General features: G+C 41.4%; 3 protein-coding genes across 6 annotated transcripts; 1 reads left to right on the top strand and 2 right to left on the bottom strand.

Annotated features, from left to right (window-relative positions):
* Window positions 1–962: 962 nt before the first annotated feature.
* Window positions 963–7,548, bottom strand: myoc (myocilin). Its single transcript, XM_085347566.1, has 5 exons — window positions 6,807–7,548; window positions 4,049–4,114; window positions 3,880–3,972; window positions 2,173–2,384; window positions 963–2,085 (listed from the first exon to the last, which is right to left on the bottom strand). The coding sequence occupies exons 1-5, from the start codon at window positions 7,300–7,302 to the stop codon at window positions 1,504–1,506; spliced, it is 1,449 nt and encodes a 482-aa protein (XP_085203692.1). The 5' UTR covers window positions 7,303–7,548; the 3' UTR covers window positions 963–1,503.
* Window positions 7,549–9,740: 2,192 nt separating this feature from the next.
* vamp4 (vesicle-associated membrane protein 4) lies at window positions 9,741–20,736 on the bottom strand. Of its 3 annotated transcripts, none has more exons than XM_085347610.1 (8): window positions 20,548–20,736; window positions 18,838–18,939; window positions 14,633–14,679; window positions 14,269–14,319; window positions 13,257–13,357; window positions 11,531–11,610; window positions 11,064–11,115; window positions 9,741–10,967 (listed from the first exon to the last, which is right to left on the bottom strand). In XM_085347610.1, the coding sequence occupies exons 2-8, from the start codon at window positions 18,901–18,903 to the stop codon at window positions 10,942–10,944; spliced, it is 423 nt and encodes a 140-aa protein (XP_085203736.1). In that variant the 5' UTR covers window positions 18,904–18,939; window positions 20,548–20,736; the 3' UTR covers window positions 9,741–10,941. The 3 variants fall into 3 exon arrangements, with proteins under 3 accessions (XP_085203736.1, XP_085203735.1, XP_085203733.1); XM_085347609.1 differs by having other exon boundaries at window positions 20,491–20,736; XM_085347607.1 differs by lacking the exon at window positions 20,548–20,736 and adding an exon at window positions 19,731–19,779.
* rangrf (RAN guanine nucleotide release factor) lies at window positions 15,440–23,054 on the top strand. 2 transcript variants are annotated; one of them, XM_085347606.1, is made up of 2 exons: window positions 15,440–15,612; window positions 22,176–23,054. In XM_085347606.1, exons 1-2 carry the CDS (start codon window positions 15,485–15,487, stop codon window positions 22,768–22,770), a joined length of 723 nt encoding a protein of 240 aa, XP_085203732.1. In that variant the 5' UTR covers window positions 15,440–15,484; the 3' UTR covers window positions 22,771–23,054. The 2 variants fall into 2 exon arrangements, with proteins under 2 accessions (XP_085203732.1, XP_085203731.1); XM_085347605.1 differs by lacking the exon at window positions 15,440–15,612 and adding an exon at window positions 22,012–22,050.
* The last annotated feature ends 483 nt before the right edge of the window (window positions 23,055–23,537 follow it).

Genomic DNA, 23,537 nt, shown 5'->3' on the forward strand with positions numbered 1-23,537 from the left:
AGCCCTTTCAGTTTTCCAAGACTTAGAATGGTATTTTAGTAGTATTAAAGTAATATTTCCTGAACCATATAATTTGAAAACCTCAGCTTATGAGCTAAAAACAACAGTTCCGTTTTAGCTGTGTTACCAACAACGACTTTAGACACCTGTTCAGCTGAACATATATTATACTTCAGGGATATCGAGCTGTCCATTCTACCTGCTTTGGTACAAATGAAAGTGGCGAGCAGCAGCTCAACTGGCAACTTATTAACGTCTACCAGATGCTCTGGGTTAAACTGCTGTCATCTGTGAAGTCGACAGTGGTGTTCTCTGGCAGATACCAGTTCAGCTGCATAATCTACAGCTGTGAACACAAGTCTCACTAAAGGATTGCAGAACCCGATGAGACCCTTATGGAATCAATTTCTAACCGTTTAGTTGGACATATCCACCAGTAGCCCTCTGGACATAATTTGGTAGTGCTTCTGTTCTTCCTTGCACAAAGGAGCATATGCTGGTCCTTATGCGGCCCTGTCCAGGTGCCATCATGTAACACCCCATCTCCACACTCTTGAGACTGTTTTGGGAGAGACGACAAACTTTGCAGTACCTGTGTATGTGTCATCCTGGGGGAGCTGGAAGAAGTTGGGACATGCCAGTCGAGCTGCATGGTCCTGGTGGTGAGAAGAGGGTGCAATAAAAGACCTGTCTCATGGTATCTTCTCCACACTCTTGAAACTGTGCTGGGAGACTGGGTGTGAAATGGATTCACACTGGTTTCTGCTCCCTACCTGGATAGATTTATACCCCTGACGTTTAAGTGAGCATGTGCAATACTTTGATCAGAATAATTGTTTTATTTTTAATCAATCTAGTTTTAATAGCTAGAAAGCGATGAAATTGCATTAAATCTTTGGCTTTTCTTTAAAAATTGAACGTCTCAACATCTTAAGATAACAAATAATCACTCAGACTTTCTAATTCAGGTTTATTTCATGATGATTTTGAACATTACATCATTATTTTGACTACATTGTACAAGTACATGCATTATTCAGTAAGTAAGAGCGCAGTTTATTTGATAAAAGATGTTGACTGGTGAAACAACTGTATAGGGTGTATGTAGTACCACAGGAGTTTTTGTCATATATTTTTAATTCCACATAGAAAAATTCTGTGTTCTTTTCTTTCAACCTCAAATATACATAGCTTAACAAGAAAACAACAAAATTATACATCTGGATTAAAGGCGGTACAAAAATAATTCCTCTAAAAACATGTTTGTGGACCATACCACAGCCAAAGCTCCTCACATCTGAGGAAAAAAGCACCTGCCTGGAACACTGTTCCTCAGATGTTTTCATCTCACTTTTAAGTTTGGTAGTTAGGCTCCTCTACACATGGATACTGAAGGTGTTAGGTTTCTAACAACTGCTGCCACTCATGCTCTAAAGCTGTGAGTCTTTGAAGCGGGAACAGCCAAGCAAATGTCACTTTTCAGCAGTCACTCTCGTGCTGGCCTCAGTTGGCCTGCTGGCGCCCGAGCCTGACGTCATAGGACACTATGTGGAAGTTGTCCCAACCAAAGAGCTTCCTCTGAGCCAGGCTGTAGTCGATCATGCTGTTGTAGCCGTACTTGTTCTTGAAGGGGATGGCCAGGTTCTTCCCCTGGCTGGTTTTGGTGTCGTACATGTAGTTGATGGTGGTTTCACGAGATGCATAACTAGCTACGGTGTACAGCTTGCCGCAGATGATGAAAGAGTTGGCCACAGAGTTCTTCCTGATGTTGGTTTCCCAGCTCTTCTTCACCCCCAGGCTTTCTGGGTCCAGCTGTGAGATAACGATTGCTCCCTTGGCCTTATTGGTGGAGTAGACGGCCCACAGCCCATTCTCGTCCACAGACAAGTCGATGTCGGTGTAGCCTCCCCAGGAGTATGGGAACTGGCCATGGAAGCCAGCGTGAGGAAGCTCACGGCGAGCTGCGACGCTCTCAGAAGCCAGGTCGTATCGGATGAGAGTGCGGCTGTTGCGTCTCTGATAATACAGGGAACCTCTATACACAGTGGCACCAGTGCTCTCTAACAACTCCGGCAGCAGCAGGACCTACCGAGGGGAAACAAGAACAATAATCAAGATTTAATTAAGATCAAAGATGTGTTCCATCCTGAACATCAACCATGTGACACCTGCCTTGGATGGGAAGCCTTTAGAGAGTTGCTCCAAGTCCTCATACCCAAACATCTGCTTGACCTCAGCACCAATGGCATCAATGCGCCAGAGCATGTTGGGTCCGTAAGGAGAAACAGCCTCAGGGTCTTGCATCCAAATACCATATTTACCTGCTATATTATCAGCTTTCCTGTGAGTTACCGGCTCACCAACTGAAAGGAGCTCCCCACATCCTGCAAACAGGAAGGATAGAAATTACTATTATTTTCTCAAAAAACACAAATGTTCCCTGATAGTTAAACATTTAGGCCATGGGATCATTTAAGGTGGCTCAAACGAGGAGATCTACATGCGCATGACTGAGGGGTGACGACAGGAATCTGATCGAGGTCACGGTTTCTCCTCATGGAAGCAGACAACAGGTCTGGAGATGCAACTCGACAACAAGTCCAACTTTGCCTGAGTCACCATGACCAGAGCAGCAGCAGCTGTAGTACGACTCATCCTGCGCGGGAACTCTATGCTTCTCTTATTTGGAAAACGATAAGGCAGGCTGTATATTTACCACTTCCTTAAATACACCCTTGCTCTCAGGTTCAGGAAGTAAAGCCGGATTTAAGGTTAAATAGGAGTATGTCTTATAAATATACTGGTTAGTGTGGCCTCATCTAAGATCTAATGACTATCTGTGTTGATTGCATGTGTATTTTCATGATGTCCATGAAAAAGAAACTAGCCCAGAAATGAGCGGTGACGTGGCTTTGGGAAGGTTCAAGCGTGTCATCGCTAGAGGTGCTTTCCCTCTACACTTAGAAGACAAATATGAAACTCAGGATTGCGCTCATACCTACAGACAGGCATGACTGTGGTATTCTCACCCCAAATGCCCCAGTATTAATAGTAGTATTTGCTTTGAGACTGTCAGCAGAGGTGGGGGGGCGAGTGTCATGTTTGGCAAGTCAGATGGATGCACGGGGAGAAGGGTGAAGGGAGGGAGGGAAGTAGGAGCTGTAAAAACTGGACACTTTAAAGGGTCATACTGGTGTGTTTGTACTATAAACCTTATAAAACGTAGTCATGGTGACATCATCCACTGGTTTATGAGCACCGTGTTTTTCTGGAGTCAGGAGTGACCATGTCGGGATGAGAGGATGAGAGGGTAGAGTGCTACAATATCATCTCTAGTAATCTACAGTATAATCTGTATGGGTGTGTTACACAGACACACATACCTGCTAATTAGACTAGAGTCTCACAAAAGTGGTGCACAAGACCAACACCAGGATCTCATAGGTTAATTTAAAATATTATACCAAAGGAGACAAAACATTAAACACAACCTATAACAATATAGTTTATATCAGGTGGAAAAGTTAAATAATATCTCACTGAGATAAAAATGACACAGAAAGAGAACAAAAATAAAAAAAAAACAATAAAAGTGAAATAAATAATAAGTATTGTGGTATTAAAACTCTTCAAAAGGCACAAACATGTTCAAGGAGTCCCGTTTAGGAACAAGTAAGTTATTTTAAAGAAAACCACTTTTTAAATGACCCACCGTACAACTGTAAAATATTTGTTTCCATTATTCCATTTTGCAACTAGTAGTTCAGTACTGCACAACATGCATTTAATTGGTGTGTATAGACAATATGTATCTACTGGTCTCTATTTGTGATTCCATAAATAGCAATAAGCCTCAGTTCAAATACACCATCCAACTACCTGTGTTGTCCTCGTTGCCACCTGGAGCGGGTACCTCTGTCACGGCAGCCTTCAGCTCCTGAAAGCCCGGAGCTCCATACTGCCATGCTGAATCTGAACAGAGAGAGACCTGGGGTGAGCTGAAGAAGATACAGGAGACAGTGAAAGTTCTGCAGAAAAGTCATCTCACCTCTCAAATTGCTGCTGTCTTCCTGCCTGCTGGGTCTGGTCATGAGGCGAGACATCGGATTCAACCCTAAACACAGACAGGCACATCATAGGTTTTTGTTGCACACTTTTCTTGTAGTTGGAGAGAGTTTATGTATACCCAAATATGTCTATGGCATCAATGACAGCAGGGAATCTGACAGCAGAAAAGAAACACCCCTAAATGGATTCCCAGCTGCTCTGGAGTCAGACAGTCGGTAGATTGACCGACCATAACACACACATACATAACACACAAGTCAACACACTTGACACCCCGTTCCACCCCACCGTCAGCTCAACTTCAAACCACCCGTTTTGCTCTTCTTCCCCTATATCACTCTTCTCTTCTCTTCTCTTCTCTTCTCTTCTCTTCTCCTTTTCTCTCCTTTTCTCTCCTTCATGAAATACTCAAACCTAAACAATGTCAAACAATAACTGCAAACTGTGTACCCCTCAGAAACTTGAAGACGTAAACACGGTGATGTTTACAAAAGAAAAAAAATGATACGCAGTCTATGTCTGGGTATGGCCGTCCTCTGGGACTAATTGCATGGGTGTGAGCATGTGAAAGCCGTGCTTTTCATAATCAAGCCTAATGATGCAGAGAACGTTTTCATCTGGAAGCAAATCTTGATTTATGATAAAGACGGGAAGAAGGATGGTAAATGACGAACAACAGTTGTGTTGTAAAAAACGTTCCCAAATGTTCCCAAAAATTAAAGGTTTTTAAAGCAAAAGCACCAGTCGTGATTTAACTGTAGCAGGAAGTTTAATGTCTGCCTCTGCTCTGAGGACAGTCCCACAGAGTAACAGCCATTTATCATCATCACAGGTAAACAGCCACATTCTCCTACTGTCTTTTCCCTAGTGTGTATGGCAGTGATTGCCATATGGGCCCTCATATCCTGCCTCTTTTGTTTGGGATGTCACTGAGTAAAATACCATAAACCTCAATTTCCCGCCGGAGGATTTATGTGAGGATGGAGGAGTCTAATTGACCCCAGCTAGCAGACTTCGGCTCGGCTGCTGTAAACATTTTGCATCTGGATATTTATTCTTCCTGTATACTCATGAGTCAGTGTTTGAAGTATACCACACAGAAGATTTTCTTAAGCTGCAGTTCCTCTACCTGTTGCATGTGAAGCCCTGTGCCTGAGGCATCTTGCAAATATTATTTACTACTGCAAATCCTGCTGGCTGCACATTCAGGAAGTTGAAGAAACTCTTCTAAAAGACAATGAAGCAGACTGTATTTATTCCTCTCCTGTGACTTAAAACTAAAATAACCTTTTTCTATATAAATCTGACTTCTACTGCTTGTCTTCTACTGGCTTCATCGATTTTCCACCATTTTCAAGTTGTAAACTTTGATTTTCTTGGATCTTAGTTCAGCTGTCTACCTTAAAAAAGGTTTGTGTTATCACTTCCAGTGTAAATTCTATGTGAATATCTTTTTATAAGACCTAGAATAACATTACACAGTGCGGCTCGTATATTTTGAGTGGCAACTACTACTAGAGATCATAACCACTGCATGGGTTGTAAACAATAAAAAAATGTTCCTGTCAGAGTTTCCTTACTCCTAAACACAACCTGGTTTGACATTTATCTCTTCTCTCCTCCTGCATGTCTTCCTCAAACTCTGATCTATTCGACATCTGCCTGTCACCCTGAGGGAGCCTCTCTGTGTATTTCAGTCTGCAGGTGCAAACATGAGGAGCTCAGCAGATAGCCTGGAGTATGCAGGAGATAGAGCTTATAAGCTCTCCTGATGCACAGGGAGTAGGGATGTCTGGCAGGAATTAGAAAAGCAGGATTTACTGCTGATGGCAAGCTCAGCCTTAAAAGCAACTTACGATGAGAGCCAGGAGGGTGGACGGAGTGACGGCGTAGAAAAAAAGAAGAGAGTGCTTACCAACAATATTATGGCCATGTCAGTTCTACTTGTGTTTGGCCACTTATAACCTCAGTGGCTCTAAGATAACTTCTAAGCTCCGTGGAGCCCTCTAACCCCTGTTCTTGGCCACAGACCCACATCCTCAACAATCCCAGCCCACCAGCTATCATCAAAAGCCCTCAGATGAGATCTGGGCAAAGGAACAACCGCTTCCAGAGAGTGCATCACATTTCAGTCCCCCTTCCCTCCCCAGCAGAGCTATTCGCACACTTCTTGCCATGCAGAGGGAAACACCAGTCATAAATAAAGCAACCTCTGCCCATAAATACTAAGCTGACCCCCTCTGGGCTGCGTATTTATCATCCCTAAATGCAGTGCAGGAAGTGGGAAGCACAGAAACCTGAGCTGAGTGTAGCTGCAGACAAAAGGGGCAACCAAAACATTAACAGCATGCAAACAGGTGTGAATCATTAAAACATGAACTCACTGATGATTTAAGCAGTGACCATAAACAGACTTCCACACGATCCACATACATGAGCAGTGCTTTGGTATTTTGTGCAACTCTACATAGAAGAATTTGTTGTGTCATCCCTTCGCTGCTCTGATGCACCCAATATTCTTCACTGAAACGCTCATTATATATTTCAACTAAATGACAGCCTGTGTGCAGACAGTAGCTCCTTCTGTTGTGCATTTTAATTACTGATGTAGATATAAAATGACCTGGTAGATTTCTTTAATTTGATGATAAAAATAGGATATTGTCAAGTAAAGATATTCTTTTTTTATTTGCAAATGTTATTAAGCATTGCACGTAAGTATGTGGTGGTTCTCTTACCACTACCAGGTCTTTTTGAGACCCTGTCCTGCAGAGTGGGGCTGGGTGGGACCATGGGTGTCTGTTGAGGACAGGGTTTGTTCCTCAGCCTCTCTGTCTCCCTCCTCATCTCCTCCATTCGAAGCTGAAGCCCATTCAGTTCCCTCTCTAGGTGCTCCTTTTCGCTCTGCAGCAGGTTCCTCTCTCCAACAGCCCGGTTCAGTGCCTCCTGCAGCTCAGACTGAACTCTGGCTCCAGACCCTTGTTGAACCCCTGGGAGCCGAGAGTCCCCTGCACTCAGCTGGGACACCAGGACCTCCAATAGGTTGAGTCTGGCCTTCAGTCCTTCCACCTCCGGACCTCCAATTTGTGGGCAGCTGGACTCAACAGGGCTAGGAACCGTGAAGGTGTAGTGGCATCGCCCACCTCGGTCATTTCCCCTCCACAGAGTAGCTCTGTCCTGTGCCTCACCTCGCATCAGAAGACCGCATAAACAGAATGAGAGTAGAGCAAACATGTTTGAGACAGCTCACAGTTAACTCTAAAAACTTTTTCTTTCTTTTGCCCACTCTTGGATTTATTGTGGAATTATCCTAAACCTTTCGCAACTCCTAATTTCAACTGATGGCTTTCTTCTTCTTTTTTTTAAGTCTTCCCTCAGGTATTTTCTCTTTTTCTGCAGTTTTGCCCCTCTCCTCCCACTCTTGCTCTCTCCTCTGTCTCTCCTCTATAAACAGGTCTGCAACACTGAGCTCTCCCCCGACAGCTCACAGATATTTATACATTCTGGAGGGGACGAAAGGAGGGAAATGAAAAGGAGATGAGAGGAGAGGTGTAGAGGAGGGAGGAAGAGAAGGGAGGGAAGAAAAAGAAAGTAAAGAAATACTGGTTGTTTTGAGAAAAAAAAAGTCGCATTCATGCACAAGCTGTTTATGCTTACAGATTTAGGAATCAGACGTTACAGCTTGCTGTCTTTTCATTATTTTCAATTACTGCTATAATTATACCTTTTATTGTGTAAAAGCCTCCAATAATATGCCTCATCCTGTGTGTCAAAGGCGATTTGCTTGACATTTCGGTCAATAATAGAGGGGAAAGCTTGTCCTTGTTGGATACAATTACCTTCTGAGAAGACAGTGTTCCCTTCCCAAATTGGAAGGGGGGGGCGGGGGTGATGCAATCGGCAAGTAAGAGCCGTCCTCCTGAGTGGTCAAAGGTTATAAGTCCTTTGACAACTGGATACCTGACGTTGATCCCCATGAGTGAAAATTCCCAGCACTTGTTGCCTGAGTGGATTTGTTTCTGTCTTTTCTGACACACTGTCTGTAGTGACTCATTCCTACAGTTATCAGATACGAGGATAGCTTTAGAGAGCCAGAATAAAAGATCTGAAAGAGAAACACTCCAGGTGCAGATAAACATACTTTCCAGTCGAAACTAATCTTTACAGCTCTCAGCTTACCTTCATATCCTGCCTTTGTTTGCATTTCTTGAATCTCTCCTGGCTCCTTTCCTACTCTTATTCTCATGCCTCCTTACTTTTCTATGTTCTCAATTCTTGACCTGGCAGATCACTCTGATGCCTAAATCGTCTACTTTAGGGATGCCAAAGGGAAAAGAGGGAAAAGGAGAGCCAGTCAGCTAGAAAGTAAACAAGATAAGACATGCAGACGTAATACTGCTTCTGGTAATACTTACTTGACACATTTACCTTTATCGAAGCAATGACTGGCTGGAAAGATGGATGAACAGATGAATAGGGTACACTATGCTTAAAATCAACTTTTCTTTTATGTGGTATTGTTAGATATTAATTTCATTAATATTTTCCAATAATTTAAATTAAAGAGAAGTTTAAAGGCGAAACCAAAAGAACCACAGGTAAACACTCACGAGGAGAATTAAAATAAAGAGCAAAGAGTCTCCTAAAACCACTGACACTATGATCTTCTGTTTGATCATTCTCAGATGAAGAGGGTGTGTGCTCGTTAACTGGCTGCCATATTATCCATTCTGCTTTCTTGTGGGTTTAATTCACTTTTATACGACTCATAAATTCGTCGCCATGCCCGGAATCTGAAGTCATCAGATATCAGCACCTTGCAGAGGACCAAAACATCCTCGGCTGCCAATGTGAGAGTGTCTCAGCAGGGGCAACGGATAAAAGTGTCTCATAGATTTAAGTAGTAGTGTGGCCCAAATCTTTTTTCCTGACCAGTAGCAAAATTCAAAACTCTAAGCTCTAACTCTTGACAGGGCAGCAGCTTTTACAGCCAGGACTTTACAGCCTCTGTGATTACCATCGAGCAACATGCACCTTTATCACCACAGCTTTAACGACATTCAGGCAAGTGCATGACATGAAATGACCTCTCTCCTCTTCATAGCTGAAATTAAGTCATCCCCCCTACTGTGTGCATCACTAATGAGCACGAACTGGAATGCCATTTGCGTATGATCAATAAAAGGCAAGGTCCCTATGGGCCAATTTAATTCCTCCTCCTTTAGAAGACTTGGGTAGTGCTGGCTAAGTAAAGGGCAGAGCTGTCAGTGTGCGTTTGCGTCTACTGTCCAGGGAACGAGAGGCAGCGCGTCTGTCAGAACAATAACACCTCACGAGCTCCAGTCCCTCCAACTTTAGTGCCATCATGGGACGCCAAACTGCCAGTAAAGCCACAAGCCAATAAAACTGTCGGGTAATGAGAAGAGATAAAAGGACTTTGCAGGCTCTGTGAGCATGAGGATAGTTAAGGGTGTTTCAAAGTGGAGGTACAGCATGAGAATTACTTTTTCCCCCTCTATACATATTTCCCCATTTCCATCCATACTCATCTATTCTGACTTCCTATAAGACAGTGTACTAGTTCAGACCACAGCAAAGCAGACAAGTGCCCTTTAAAATCATTTTATTTCAGAGCAAAAAAAAGGATCACAGTCTTCCAATGCAATGCCAGAGTATTATACATCATTACAGAATCAATATTTACAGCCAAAATAAATAAAAAAAAAAGACCATGTAGAGTTAATTCCAGACAGTTACACCTACTCTTGTTTCACAGCTCAGCTTTCACCACATAAATCACCCCCCCTCCTTATAACGTAACCATACAGTGAACCATACAATCCCTCCAACGACGACGGGAACACCAGCAGCTAAACACTTGAGCGAATAAGAAATCGAAAACAGTGGAGAAAAAGAAAAAGACAGAAGCAGCCTATAAACCAAACAGAACCATCTGCAGCGTGAGAGATGATGTAATGTCACAAGCGGGAAAACAAATTTGACAGCTGTGACCAAGCTCAGCATCTGAGAACAGAATGGTTAGGAGACATTCATAACCTTGGTGTTTTGGTTTGACATGGTTCTTCTGTACACTAACAATCTATGGTGATATTTGTTACAGAGCAGGTTCTTGTATGAATACATGTAGTTCCTTTCTAGTCTCGTGTTTCTGTGAGAACGAGGAAAGATACCTGAAAAGTGAAAGCAGTCAAAGCCACTGAAATGATTAAGAAAGAAACACCACTTTAGACCCCACAGATGAACCTCAGATGTTCTCCCACCTTGTGATGGGCAGAAAACATTCTCAGTGTCCAAGCCTCAGAGTAAGTGAGCACACAAGGAAATCGTGGGCAGACATCAGAGGTTTATCTGCTGGAAGTTCACAGCCTCTTTATATAAGACTGCTGCAGCAGAAACAGACTGGCTAAACTAAGAGATGGTTGGCATCGATTCCCTGCCTTTACAATATCGATGTATATGATGCTACATGCAGGACTTGTTGTCACGTCCTGCATGCGATATGTATCATGGAATGGAGCACTCCTTCACATTGACTAGAGGGCTGAGAGGTTTCTCCCAAACAGCACTGGTGGAATATCTCCCCATTTTTTCCCCATGTGTCCCATTTCTGGAGCTTAGTTTCAAGTTGGGGATCAAACCAAGCCTTAGTACCGACCTCACTGTAGATTTATGTGAGAATACAGTGATAAGATCTGTACTAAGTGGAAAGTAGAGACCAGATCCTTGAGGGTATACAGGATGATACTGAAGAGGGTGTGGGAAGCTGGCTGCCGCCCCCTAGCTGGAGTGGAGGATTGTGTGCAGGGGTAGCTAGAGGAAGAGGAAGGTTGTTCCCATCCTCCTCCGAAGTCACTAGCGATATCGAAGAATCACTGGAACTGATGAAGAGAAGAAAAGAAAAAGTAACAGTAAGAGAGAAGTCCCGCGCACTTTGTAAATTTACACTCTGTTCATGTATTTGGTATAATACTTACTAATGATAATCAGCAGGAGAGCAACCACCACCAGTGCAATAATCATCTTCATCTGAGAGAGAAACAACACATTAGACACAGAACACACAACGGTTAACATCTCCCGTGGAGGACCAAAAACTGTCATAATCGTAAATACATGCAAAAAATAACTCATTAAATGCATTAAAAATAACACTAAAAGTTAATGTAGGCATTCATTAATATGTAAAATGTTCATATAATTTGTATAATTTCTCCTTCATTATCCAAATGAAGGGCGCTATCATGGGGTTCAATGCTTTGCCTATTTGTAGATCAACTTTGGAAATAGCTACTTGCAGACCACAAATAACTACAGAACTTAAAACTTTTGCTAATCAAGCTGATTTGCTAGATTACCTCCTCATTTCCATAATGAGCAGATATTTAAATGTTATCTGTGTTGCATTTAAATATATATATTAAATAAGAAATGGATGCCCCACCTTCATATCTCTCCACCACATCCTCCTGTGCAGCTGTTTGGCTCGGCTGCTGAAAGCAGAAGCGTTGTCCGATAGGCTCTCTGCAACATCACATGATTACGGCACAGATGAGTGAAGGACACGTGAGGAGGGAAGTAAATCGAAGAGGACAAAAAAAAAAAAAAAAAAAAAAAAAAGGACATCTGTTTATTAGTAAAGTAAACAATAAGCTGAATATTGTTTTCATTTTCAAACTGGATAGGGTCACTCAAGTTTTTTGGCTCGGTGTTGTGCATGTGTAGGAGTTATGTAAGACTTAACTGTGATGGTGAAGTCACTCCTCTAAACAGCTTTTTTTTTTTTTTTTAAACCAACTCTATTGACATCAATTGTTGTACAAGTTTCCACATTAAAACACAATGGAGCAAAAACACATTTCCTCCAGCCCTTCTCCAAACGACTCACCCGCACCGCCGATTTTCTGTTTCTTGGATACTGTTGTTAACTTTATGTTTATGCATGATAACATGAAGGTAGGGTTGAGCTCCCTAGTGTGCACTGTATTACTTATCTAAGCTTGCGTCCCTATTTAAAGTCTTTGTCTCTGCTGTTTCCATCTCCATGTTTACAACCTGTCACCACTACAGAGCAGTGCTCAGGCTTCTAAAAAGACTCTTGTGGAATTTAACCACAGACTACCTGCACATGGGTCAGAGGGCAAACTGCTAGTGTCGATTACATGATTGTAAATTTCTCACGTAAACGCAGAAGGAAGGCTGAAGGGCGACAGGCACAGCGAAGCCACAATTAGACACAGACATGTCCACATGCACAAAGACTCACATCAAAGACACACAAAGATGTGTTCCAGATGTGCGTCATTGTCTTGCTTGTCTGGTCAACACAATAGACCTAAGCTGGAGTACAATGTACAACATCTGTGTGTGTGTGTGTGTGTGTCACCAAAAAGGAAAAAAAAAAAAAAAAAACAACAAAAAAAAAAACAACAAGTGCAATGCAGCAATGTGTTTTCATTAGCGGCGAAAAAGATGAGCTGTGCGTGTCCAACAAAGAGCAGTAAGAGCACAGAACCTGTCGAACGCTTTAAGTTGCATACCTGGAAACAGTTACACAAGGATGCATGCAAGGTATTTTTAACATTGCATGTATGGAGCCTATTCACATGCCATCGTTGCTACTGCACACCCGAGTGTGTGCAGTAGCAACTTTGCATAATGTTAATGCTTTTATCCTTGTTAAGAGCCAAAACATATTTAATATTTTAAGGTTTACAGAAATTGTTCCATTTAATTTACTTAACACACCGACACAATGTAAAGGTAGGATATCTTCAGTGCACAGTAACACTTGGCTGTTTGTTTGACTTTGGACCTTCTTACCAGTTGAATACATCTGTTAAAAACTATTCTAAATTAGTCTCACACTGTAATGAGAGCTAACCACATGCTTGCATTACCATTAAAGTTGAGGGCATTCAACTTTAAGGTTGTTTGCATGCTACGAATGTCCAAGCCTCATTAGTAAATGACTTTCTTCTGAATTTGATGCACATAGCATCAAATTTATTAAATACCTAGGTAACCCAAAATAAAATAAGTCTGTAGGGTCTTTCTGGAAACTAAACCTTAAAACAAACAATAATAGTAATGGTATTTCCTGCCTTTCATGCTTGAGTAGTGCACACATGTCTGGTAAATATGCACACGCGGTGGCTGGTGTGTCTCACCTGACTTGTCCTGCAGGTCATCGAGTCGCTCGCCCCTCTCTATCACCTTGGAGATGTTCTCCTGCATCACATCAATCACCTCGTCGACCTGCGACTGCACCCTGAGGACACAGAATCACAACGGTAGGACCGGTCTTATTTTGGTACAGTAGAAAGATTCTCTATGTCTGGCCTTGTCCAGCTGGCAGACAATGAAAAGCCTGACAGCCTCAGCGTGACCTGTCTGCACCTGTTAGGTATCTGCAGCATTAAGTTCAAATCCTTTATTTATACTACTCATAACTGAGTATGGCATGAGTAGTTCACATTACCCTTAGGTCACCCTTATTTTAGAGTAATACCACTTGGAGGCCTGCATGGTTAACAAGCGGAAAGAAGTTGGCAAGGAAACTCACGAGGGAGGAAAAGTAATGATATAAAACTGTGGAATTTCTCTCTATAACAACTGTCTGCTCTCACTCACAATCAAACTGACTGTTTCAAACAAAAGCTCTGCAGTAAATTATCAGACTTGGCTTTCAGCTTGATTGCATGCTGAAGGTAGTATACAGTCATAAGCCAGAGCAAAACAAACAAGAAAGAAAGACATAAAAGAAGTATGAGCTGCCATCATGACACATAAACAACTACAGTGACCACAGCGGTTAAGGTTCAAGAGCCCCGTGAATTTAACATTCGTCAAATGTGCAGCTATGGCATCTAGTTTCATATGCTCACAACAATAACAAACTATAAAGTATGAATGGAGTGTGGAGAAACGAGTCAGAGTGCGAGACGATCTAAACAATGACCTCCTCTGTTCTCTGTTAGTCTGCAGAGGGACTGAGACATCCTGAGAAGGTTACACAATAACCTGCACATGATGGGTTCTCTTACACAATCTGGTAATAACCAGCAGCTTTTGGTAAACATTACGAACCATAGTTACATAACACCAATATCAAAACCAGTAATGGAAATACTACTCTGACCTCTGATTCTTTGTTGTAATGAGGTATGCGTTTGTACTTACTGCTTGATTTTGTCATTCTGAGGTCCAAACCTGGGTCCTGTTGGCCCTCTCCTGAAAAACAAGCATGGATGAAGTCAAATGTACAGACTACAAGCATGAATTGTGCTGATTAGTTAGTGTACTATGCTCTAACAATCAATATTACTCCCATAGACTGGCTGCAACTTTAGACTGGCTATTAAACTTTCTCAGTTTGGTGGTTGGTTGTTTTCTCCATGCTCTAAAACCTGGTCAGTATATGTCAGAAAAACATAACATCTTCACAACCTGATTCATCTGAGCAAATTAATGCTCTACTGTTTGAAATGCAACTTAATTTTAAATATCTAATGTATTATTAATAAATTAATTAACAAACACTCACAGAAAGAAGTCTTCCTCCTCATCAGAGTCCTCCTCCAACAAATTCCTCTGTAAAAGAGAAAAAGGTCAGAGGTCACAGAAGTTGGGACTATTGCCTGCCTGATATCTACTTTGGATAAGGAGGGACTTGGTCAGAGCGCTAGTCTATAACCAATATTAAAGCCTGAGCAGATTGCTGAGGAGTAGTCCTGGTGACGAGAACTCAAGAAACTGGATGCACTTTATTCACCAAAAGGCCACAATGCTGCTTTAGGGATCAATGACAGTCTTTGACTTACTATCCTTCGAAGGTCAATACAGTGAATACAACATTAGCCCAGTGCATCGATCAGCCAAAACATTAAAACCACTAACAGATTGTCTAAATACAGTCAAACTGATCAGCTTGTTAAAAAGCAGTTGTTTGCTAGGAAACCTTGGGTCCTGGCAATTAATCAACATGTTACTTTCACACCTGAACACCCTGCCTAAACACTGATGCCAAAACAGCGCAACCCCATAGCAGCCCACTGCAGGATAATAATCCCCAGCACACTGCAAGAAAATCACCCAGGAATACAACAAGTCTGACTAATGCAGGCCCCATCCTACAAAATTCAAGTTCCACAAGATCCATGCTACAACGGGCCAAAGTTACAAAGGGCTCCAATATCAGGCTGTTGTATGGTGGCTGAAAAGTAGAGATGGACCGATCCGATATTACGTATCGGTCCGATACTGACCTAAATTACTGGATCGGATATCGGAGAAAAATTAAAAAAATGTAATTCGATCCATTAAATATCACGAAAGCACCTCACAAAACTTGCAACACGCCGTAACTCACCTCAGAACGTTAGCACGTTGGAGCAGTATGCATCACGTGATAGAGCGGCTGTGGCATGCGGGACCTGTCGGTGGTCTGGATAGCATGTGGAGCTTCGCTAGCAACCCGGCATTTCATCTCCGACAAAGTTATCCCGAGAGAAGTAAAGCAAGTGTGTAAGTCCATCTCTGAATGTTTGTAAAGCATTCCTGCGTTAAGCTTAACAAGCGACTGCCTCTCCGGCTGCTACTTCAATCATGAAACTGGTTAACGATCAGCTGATCGGCTTTTCTGTCGCGAGTCCGTGTCTCTAGTTTGCTTTTGGCCCACTTTGCACCAGAAAGAGGAAACCAGCGGCTGAACAACAGCAGCACGTTTAAGCTTGATCAGCTGTTGTTAGAATGTATTTAATATTACTTTCTACTCCAGGATCTTTTTCTACGTAGCTGACGCTGGTAACTGTGCAGGGGCGGATCTAGCAAAGTTTAGCCAGGGGGGCCGATAGGGCATTAACAGGGAAAAGGGGGCACAAAGACATACTTTTCTTTCTTATTCTCATTTAAAATGTCTACCTTTTAATAAATAATTATCTGACACCCAAAGTTTTAATTTGATGTAAAATGAATAGAAGTCAATTACTGTATATAGTAACTATTAAGTCTAATATATATACCCTAGTAAGCTATAGTACTTTTTCCTTTGGGAAGGTACCATCTGTGCAGTCTGCAATTTTGTTGAAGAAAGATGTTGAATCTATTTAATATTTCTTGAAAAATAATTGATTTCTGTGCATTTTTTTCACACTGCATCAAATTAAGGTTGATTACGTCGATTAAGCATCATGAGGTGGAGCGTGAGGGGTGGTTCCCTATTTTTTATTTATTTATTTTTGTTGTTGTTGGGAGTTGGAACCCTATTAGTTAGGTTGCTTAATATTTATGCTAAGTACTCTTTAAAATACCAGAATAGGGAGGATGGTGCAGGTTTAAGTTTATTAGATTGATCAGTATTGCTGAACTATGAAATATTTTTTTTTGCATACAGGTATAACAGAATAGCTTTAGTGTAGTTGTTGTTTTAAACTTGAGTATGAACTTATACAAAATGCAGCAAGATATTTAAAAAACAGTTTTGTTGATTAAAAAACACTATATCGGATTCATATCGGTATCGGCAGATATCCAAATTTATGATATCGGTATCGGTATCGGACATAAAAAAGTGGTATCGTGCCATCTCTACTGAAAAGCAAAAAAAAAAAAAAAAGCTGAATTTCTGCTGGCCAAAGCCCAATAAAAACTCCTTCATCTGTTCTAAGTAGAGGTTGTTAGTGATGACCCAAAATAAGGGCATCACTAAAATAATGCATAATAATTGGAGGAACACATAACCAATATGTGTGTGTAAACACACTGCCTACTTACAAAGAGCTATGTGACTACTAAAACAGACACCCGATGTGTTTTCTTGTCTTATTTCTAAGACAGGCTCAATACAAACCCAAGCTTCTGTTGCATGACTGGCTGAATTCAGGCACACCATTAACTTTTCCCCAGATTTTGTTTTCCAGCCTGGTGCCTTGTTATTACTGGCCAGGTGGGCAGTCGTCACAGTGTGCAGCAATAAAAGTTCAAGTCTGTTGATCTAAGAATGTGATGTGTGAGAGCAGCCACTACATTACACAAGCACTGGAGTGAAATGGTTTCAGAGCAGGACGATCATTATGCTATATCACTACCCTCACCTATGGTCATGCTCTTTAGATAGTGACTAAAAGAATGAGAGTGTGAATTCAAGTGGCAGAAGTAAGCTTTCTCTCAAGGGTGGCTGGCCTCTTCTTTATATTCAAGAAGGGCTCGGAGTACAGACGCTGCTCCTCCACATCAAAAGGAGCCAGTTGAAGTGGTTGGGATGCCTCCTGTGTGAGATTTTCCAGGCATGTCCTGCCCGAAGGAGGCCACAGGGTAGACCAGGGACACACTGAAGAGATTATATCTCTCAGATAGCCAGGGAATACCTTAGTGTTCCCCTGGATAAGATGGAGGACTAGGATAGGGAGAGGGAGGTTTGGGTGGCTCTGCTTAGGCTGCTACCCCAGCGAACCGGATAAGTGGAGGAAAATGGATGAATGGATGGACAATCAGTATGCTGAGAATCCAACATAAAAATTTACAGATCAGATAAAAAAGTAAAAAGAAAAGGATGGGACAAACTGTCTGGCATCTTACGGTGAATTACGCCACAATATCCCTGCAGTGACGACAAGTCTGAGCCACTGCTGGCTGTAATCAGGTCAAAAAGCACTCTGGTGTAAATTGTTAATTATAAAGAATAAGTGAGGACAGCTGCATTGAATTCTCACAGGAGAAGAGAACGAGTCTGTTTCTTATTGGACTGAAGGCAGGTGGACTTTATCCACTGCTACTAGATACTACACAAGAAAGGTAATCGATATTAAAACCCAACAGTGTGAAATTTTTATGAGAAAGATCAATTACATTTGAATTTCATTACCTTAGCAGTAACCAAGGTTAAAATCTCAATTCTTTCAGCCATGGCATTCACCTTCTAATAACTGCGGCGCCTATGGATGCACTGTAGTGTCAATTCTGCCAGTCAATGTCGAGCCAATACAATTTATTCTCCTGTAAATAACACGGCATCTGCAAAAAATCTGTGGGAATGGTGGCCATATGATCATAAAATGCTTTATAAGTTAAGGCACTAACAATCTCCTTCTGTACAAACGTCTTTCTTTCTTTCCATTTGAGACAGCAGACGTGAAGGAAACTGTTAGCAATTATTGTAAGACAGGAGGCCGGGCACTGAAGGAAAAGCATGGGAGGTTATTTTGTTATGCAAGCCTCCCGGTAAGCTTTGCTTTGATCTCAGCTCAGCACAACAGCAAACAGGATGACACAGAGGAATGAACACAATAAAGAATAGGAGGGAGGACAGGGGAGGTGCAGGTGCGTGGGACGGGGTGATCAACCTGATGAGAACCAGACATTTGGCCGTAGCAGTTTCTAAAGCTTCACCCCTTAAAAAAAGTCGCTTTGGTTCTCTCCCCTTATTTTTGTTGTTTTTCCATTATGACTAATCTGACAAATAAACTTGGAAAAATCTACATCTGATACGGGGCTTTTTCTTGCTCAGGATGGGCTCAATCAGTCAATCCACAGTAAAAGTAATGTGTTACCCTATGAGATAGAAGTCCAGCATGTCCAATACCCTCTTGCCTAACATCTGAAGGAACAGGCTCCATCTCTCTCCAACCATGAATGGTATAAGTGGTTAAGAAAATATACTACATGTCCTACTTTACTTCTCTAACTGCAGATGCAATTTGTTGCAAACCCAAATGCCAAGCACCAGCTCCTTCATGTCTATTTGTGTCTCACCCTCTCGCTGCGAATGGATCCCGTGACCTCATCGTCATTGAGGTGTCGTTTAAACTTCGGTGGCATGTTGTCTTCAGGCTGCTCCTCCCGGTCTGGCTCCCTCTGTAGGGCAGGAGAAGAAAAATCATCAATGAAGCTTTACCACACTGTGGGAGAACTTAAAACAGAGTTAGATACCTGAATTGAGAAGATTTCAGTATTGGTAAGAGGAAAGGAGTTACAGACATAACCACATGCAGAGTTTACAAACATACTGAGAATCTAAACATTATAAATGACTAAATGTGAATTCACGGTTCAGCAATACAACTATTTGTTTGTTTAGCTACTTTATTTCACTCTTATTGTTCTGGATATATTGAGCCACTTTAATGCAAGACATCTGTATTCTATTTTATTCACCTGAGCTATTTTACTTTACATAGCCTGTTTACTGTATCAGGTTTAGGACTCTCAAGAGTGTAGCTCAAGATAACTGATTATTGCAGTCCCCAAAGTAATTGGATGTGATGTTGGATCAGATATTGAGTTTCCAGCTTCTCATATACAAGAAACATAATATTTTTTTAAAACAGTCCAAAAACAGATATCTTATTTTCTGTTTTAAATCCAAATCCTTCTGGTGGAGCAGGTGTTGAGTCTCACTAGATATGAAAGGAAATGTCATCATTGCTCTCCATGTAACACGGAAATGGAAAACATGCTGTTCTTCCAATTATGCACCCTGGAGTCTGTGTTTGGGTGTTTCATGCTCCAAAGAGCGAGACAAAACACACACAGATGCCTCATTAAAGGGCCTCTGTGACACTGAACTAAACAACATGTGACCCTCAGTGGTAATATAATCACAAACACACACACAACCTCTGCTAACCCAACAATACAACTTATACCATTGAATCCAGCTAGTTCTGACACAGTGGCTTTCTCAGATTCTTTTTCTGGCACTGCAGCTGGAAAACTGGGCCTTTCAGCGGTCAGGAGAGGAGAAGAGCTTTCCAGTAAACAGAGAAGAGAGGCAGGGGACAGATCTGAAGCAGGAATAGTGTGAAGAGAAAGAAGCCAGAGTTACATCTATGTAACATGTTAAGGCTCAGGCAGGAAAGCAGGATGAGTCAATTTTAAAAAACAGAAAGAAAAGCAGTAATTTATTACATAAAGGAAAGGCTTGGTTTCAAATTGGAACAAAAGACCTGTGGAAATTGCTTAATGTTGGCTGTTGATTATTAATGACCCTAATCAATTAATTGATTGCAACTTTACGCAAACAGAAGAAGAATGAAAAATCAACCCCACAATCAATTTCTATCAAGGGAGGAATACCAGATGAGTAAAGCTTGGCTTGGGGTTAGGGGTTAACCCTTAGCTTGGCCGATTTCCCCCCCTTTTTTCTATTACATGTAAAGTAATAGCTTTAAGGGTCCCTCAGTTTAGCAAAGGAGTAAAACTGAACACTCAAGCTCACAATCTCATAAGCTAATTAACATTATATCACAGCCGTCAACAACTTTAGCAGGTCGAGCTATTTGACAACCTAAATCTTAGCAAATAATATTCCTGTCAACCTAATTAACAATGAAGCTTCAACTCCACAATACGAAAAACAATTTAAAAGCTACTATAGCTTAGTTACACTCTTCTTTATTATTTTACCTGTATGAAACAGGCCGCTTAGCTACCAAGCTAAGCTAAGGATGCTAACGCGGCTACCTGCTGTTTTCCACAGGATCCGCCGCTCGCTCGAAGCAGGTAAACTCCTCCACACAGAAACTCAGAAATTAACACGAAGGCTTAATGCGACTTTACGGATCTGTTTGATTCATCGCAAATGCTATCAATGACCATGAAACACGATGATCATTGTGGATGTCAGCTCTCCTCGTCCTATCTTTGCTCGGTCTGAATCAGCTGACCAGGAAATCAACACAAACAGCTGGTGGAGGAGGAGGAGAGAATGCCGCAGATGTTTGACGGCCTGCGGAAAATGTTTTACCTTACGTTCTTTTGAGAGTGAGTGAATAGTGGAATTGTACAGCGCTTTGAGAGCCCCGAAAAGCGCTATATAAATGCAATCCATTATTATTTTATGCAGTAAATATTCCACTTCTACACAGAAAGTTCAAATGGGATCAAAGTGATATATTTTTGGAAAGAAGAAAAATCTGGTCTCTTCAAAGAAACAAATAATTTTACCAATGTATTTATGGTGCCTTTACCTTATTTATTGCAAACAATCACCAGTGCTGAGACAGAGAATTGTGCCAAGGGTATTGCCACTTGTTTCTTCAAATAAATACGATAAAATAAGTTTTAGCTGATCTATAAATAGACAGGTTCTTCCGCTCTTTCTGTACATGCTTTCTTCCTTGTTACATTTGGGTTGCTTAAAAATGTTGAGCTGATAACACTGACAACTTCACATTTTCAAACAAAAAATACGTTATTTTTTACTCACAAAGGAAAAGACTGAGTCGTTTCTTTCCCACAAATCCAATTGAGACCAAACATAATTAATATACCCAACATCTTTTAAAGGTACAATCCACCCTCCCAAAAAAAGTTGAAAAAAAAGTTGAATCCGTATCCAAGGTGTAATTTATCACATAAAGGCAAAGTCTGATTTCAAATTGGAACAAAAGACCTGTGGAAACTGCATAGTTATGGCTGCTGATTATTAATGAACCTAATCAATTCATGCAACAAAAAAATTAATGTAAATCAATTTATCCATCTTTTTACCTCGTTAAGGGAGTCTTTTGTTTATTTGTGTCATTTGTCATTTGTGTCATTTCCAGGTAATTTGAAAGAAAGTTGAATCTGGCTATGAAACAGAAAGCAGGAGTGGGATCATATAAGTTTATACTTATCCTTTTAGCACAAAATTTGTGTTACTTTTATGCAGATGAATAATATATTGGGAACTTTGTTTTGTTGAACGTCCACGTCATTTGGACATTCAGCATTTAAATGTTCGAATTAAACCTACTTATATCTTTCTTTCTTTTTTTGCTATGTATGTTATGAGCTTTAAAACAAAATCAGAAATTTTAGATTTTTATTTTTTAAGTTTATTCTGCGAAATCGTCTCTGTCGAGGTCTGCCACACCTGTAGGTGGCAGCAGCGTGTTTGTTATAATGGCAAAAAAAAAAAAGCCACACGCGCAAGAAGAAGATTAAGTTTTCACCGGAACCACATTGAGCGTGCAGTGGGAGGTGAGTTGGTGAGCTGCAGATGTGTGTTTATAAGCTTCTTTTTTTTCCTTTACAATTTTTGTTAAGTAGGTGGTGTTTATATGGGTGGAGACGGTCTCACCTGTGGTGTTTCTTTCTGTTTACAGGCTTCACAGAGAAATGCAGAGTGCAGCAGGCAGCGCTAACGAGGCTCATCCTCTGTTTGGAGGAGCCCTGTCAGCTGTGATCCCTCACAGCGCCACAGACATCAGCGAGCTGAGGGAAATCCCGGACAACCAGGAGGTGTTTGCCCACGCCCACACAGACCAGAGCCTGATCGTCGAGTTGGTGGAGTACCAGGGTCAGGTGGCTGACCAGGATGCAGCCAGGTACCACTTTGAGGACATCGCGGGTAGCAACAAAGCTCTGGAGCCGGGGGCTTTTGAAGTGACCAGTGTTGTGGCTCTGCCCAAATCTGAGCTGTCCCTGTCAGAGTGCAGCACTGCGTGGATGCTGTCTGGGACTCAGTGCGTCTCTAAGTTCAATGAAGAAGCAAGGAATTCAGTGACCATCCACTTGGGCCTGTTCCGTCTGCCGCAGTTCTCCACAGATGTCCTCATAACATTTAATGACCCGCAGAGTATCAGCCCTGAGAGCAGCAGTGCCTGTGCAGTGGGGACACACCAACAGCCCTGGATGGTGAAGGACTTCCAGCACCTCGTACAGACTCTGACTCTGCATAACCCTGGGGTCTTCGGGTAGAGCAAGTCCACTTTTATGATGTGGTGTCTCTCGGTCTCTCTCCCTGGGGGACATTAACAACATTTTTAAAAGGCAGGCTGGTTATAGACTATATTTTTGAAATTCTGAGCTTATTCTGTTTGCATCAAATGTCACACAACACATCTCCCCCGGTGGAATAGACCCTTTATTTAAAGCCACCTTCCCCCTATACCATAATGCAGTTGCTATCTTTTTAAAAAGTGCTATTATGGGGGGAAATGCTTTGTTGAATAACCTCATAGTTAAACTTTTTTAAATCTCTCAATCAGTTCAGTAGTTAATTACATATTTTAAGAATATTTTATGCATGGCGTCAATGCTATGGTCTGTTTTAGGGCTGAGATATAGTCAGATGTATGTTTTGATGCAAATAAAGTTTTCAGAGAGCAGCAGTCATGCTTCTTCCCTGAAACACAGGAGTCCCTGTTATGCTTTGTTCTATTTAAAAACTGAACTATTGTTTAGTTTTATTTAAAGTTCAAATGATTGGTATGTACCATGCCACTATATTCTGTAGTAAATCTCACATATTGGATTAATATGAGCAAGTTATCGTTCATTTGAAGACATTTCCTTTCCATGTAAAGGTACAGTTGGGTCTTGAAATGTTTACAAGGTGATAAAATTTCAAAATCAACTTTAATTTAAGGGCTGAAACAAAAACAATTAAATGTTGAAAAAATTAATGACTTTATTATACATGTCTGGAATTATTTGTCTCATTCTCTCTGTATTTTACTCTAAAA

This window comes from Diplotaxodon limnothrissa, linkage group LG23, assembly GCF_057381915.1.
Source record: "Diplotaxodon limnothrissa isolate DT_005_m linkage group LG23, D_limnothrissa_male_GT1.1, whole genome shotgun sequence".
NCBI lineage: Eukaryota > Metazoa > Chordata > Actinopteri > Cichliformes > Cichlidae > Diplotaxodon > Diplotaxodon limnothrissa.

Excerpts from the sequence above, each read along its gene's own strand:
- rangrf (XM_085347606.1), top strand. The coding sequence starts at position 15,485 with ATGCATCACGTGATAGAGCGGCTGTGGCATGCGGGACCTGTCGGTGGT. Across the intron at positions 15,613-22,175 it reads GAGAGAAGTAAAGCAAGTGT|GCTTCACAGAGAAATGCAGA; the intron begins GTAAGTCCATCT and ends TTCTGTTTACAG.
- myoc (XM_085347566.1), bottom strand. The coding sequence starts at position 7,302 with ATGTTTGCTCTACTCTCATTCTGTTTATGCGGTCTTCTGATGCGAGGT. Across the intron at positions 4,115-6,806 it reads CTCAAAAAGACCTGGTAGTG|GGTTGAATCCGATGTCTCGC; the intron begins GTAAGAGAACCA and ends GTCTGTGTTTAG. Across the intron at positions 3,973-4,048 it reads AGACAGCAGCAATTTGAGAG|ATTCAGCATGGCAGTATGGA; the intron begins GTGAGATGACTT and ends CTCTCTGTTCAG.
- vamp4 (XM_085347607.1), bottom strand. Across the intron at positions 14,320-14,632 it reads GAGGAGGAAGACTTCTTTCT|GAGAGGGCCAACAGGACCCA; the intron begins GTGAGTGTTTGT and ends CTTGTTTTTCAG. Across the intron at positions 11,116-11,530 it reads TGTGGTGGAGAGATATGAAG|ATGAAGATGATTATTGCACT; the intron begins GTGGGGCATCCA and ends TTTCTCTCTCAG.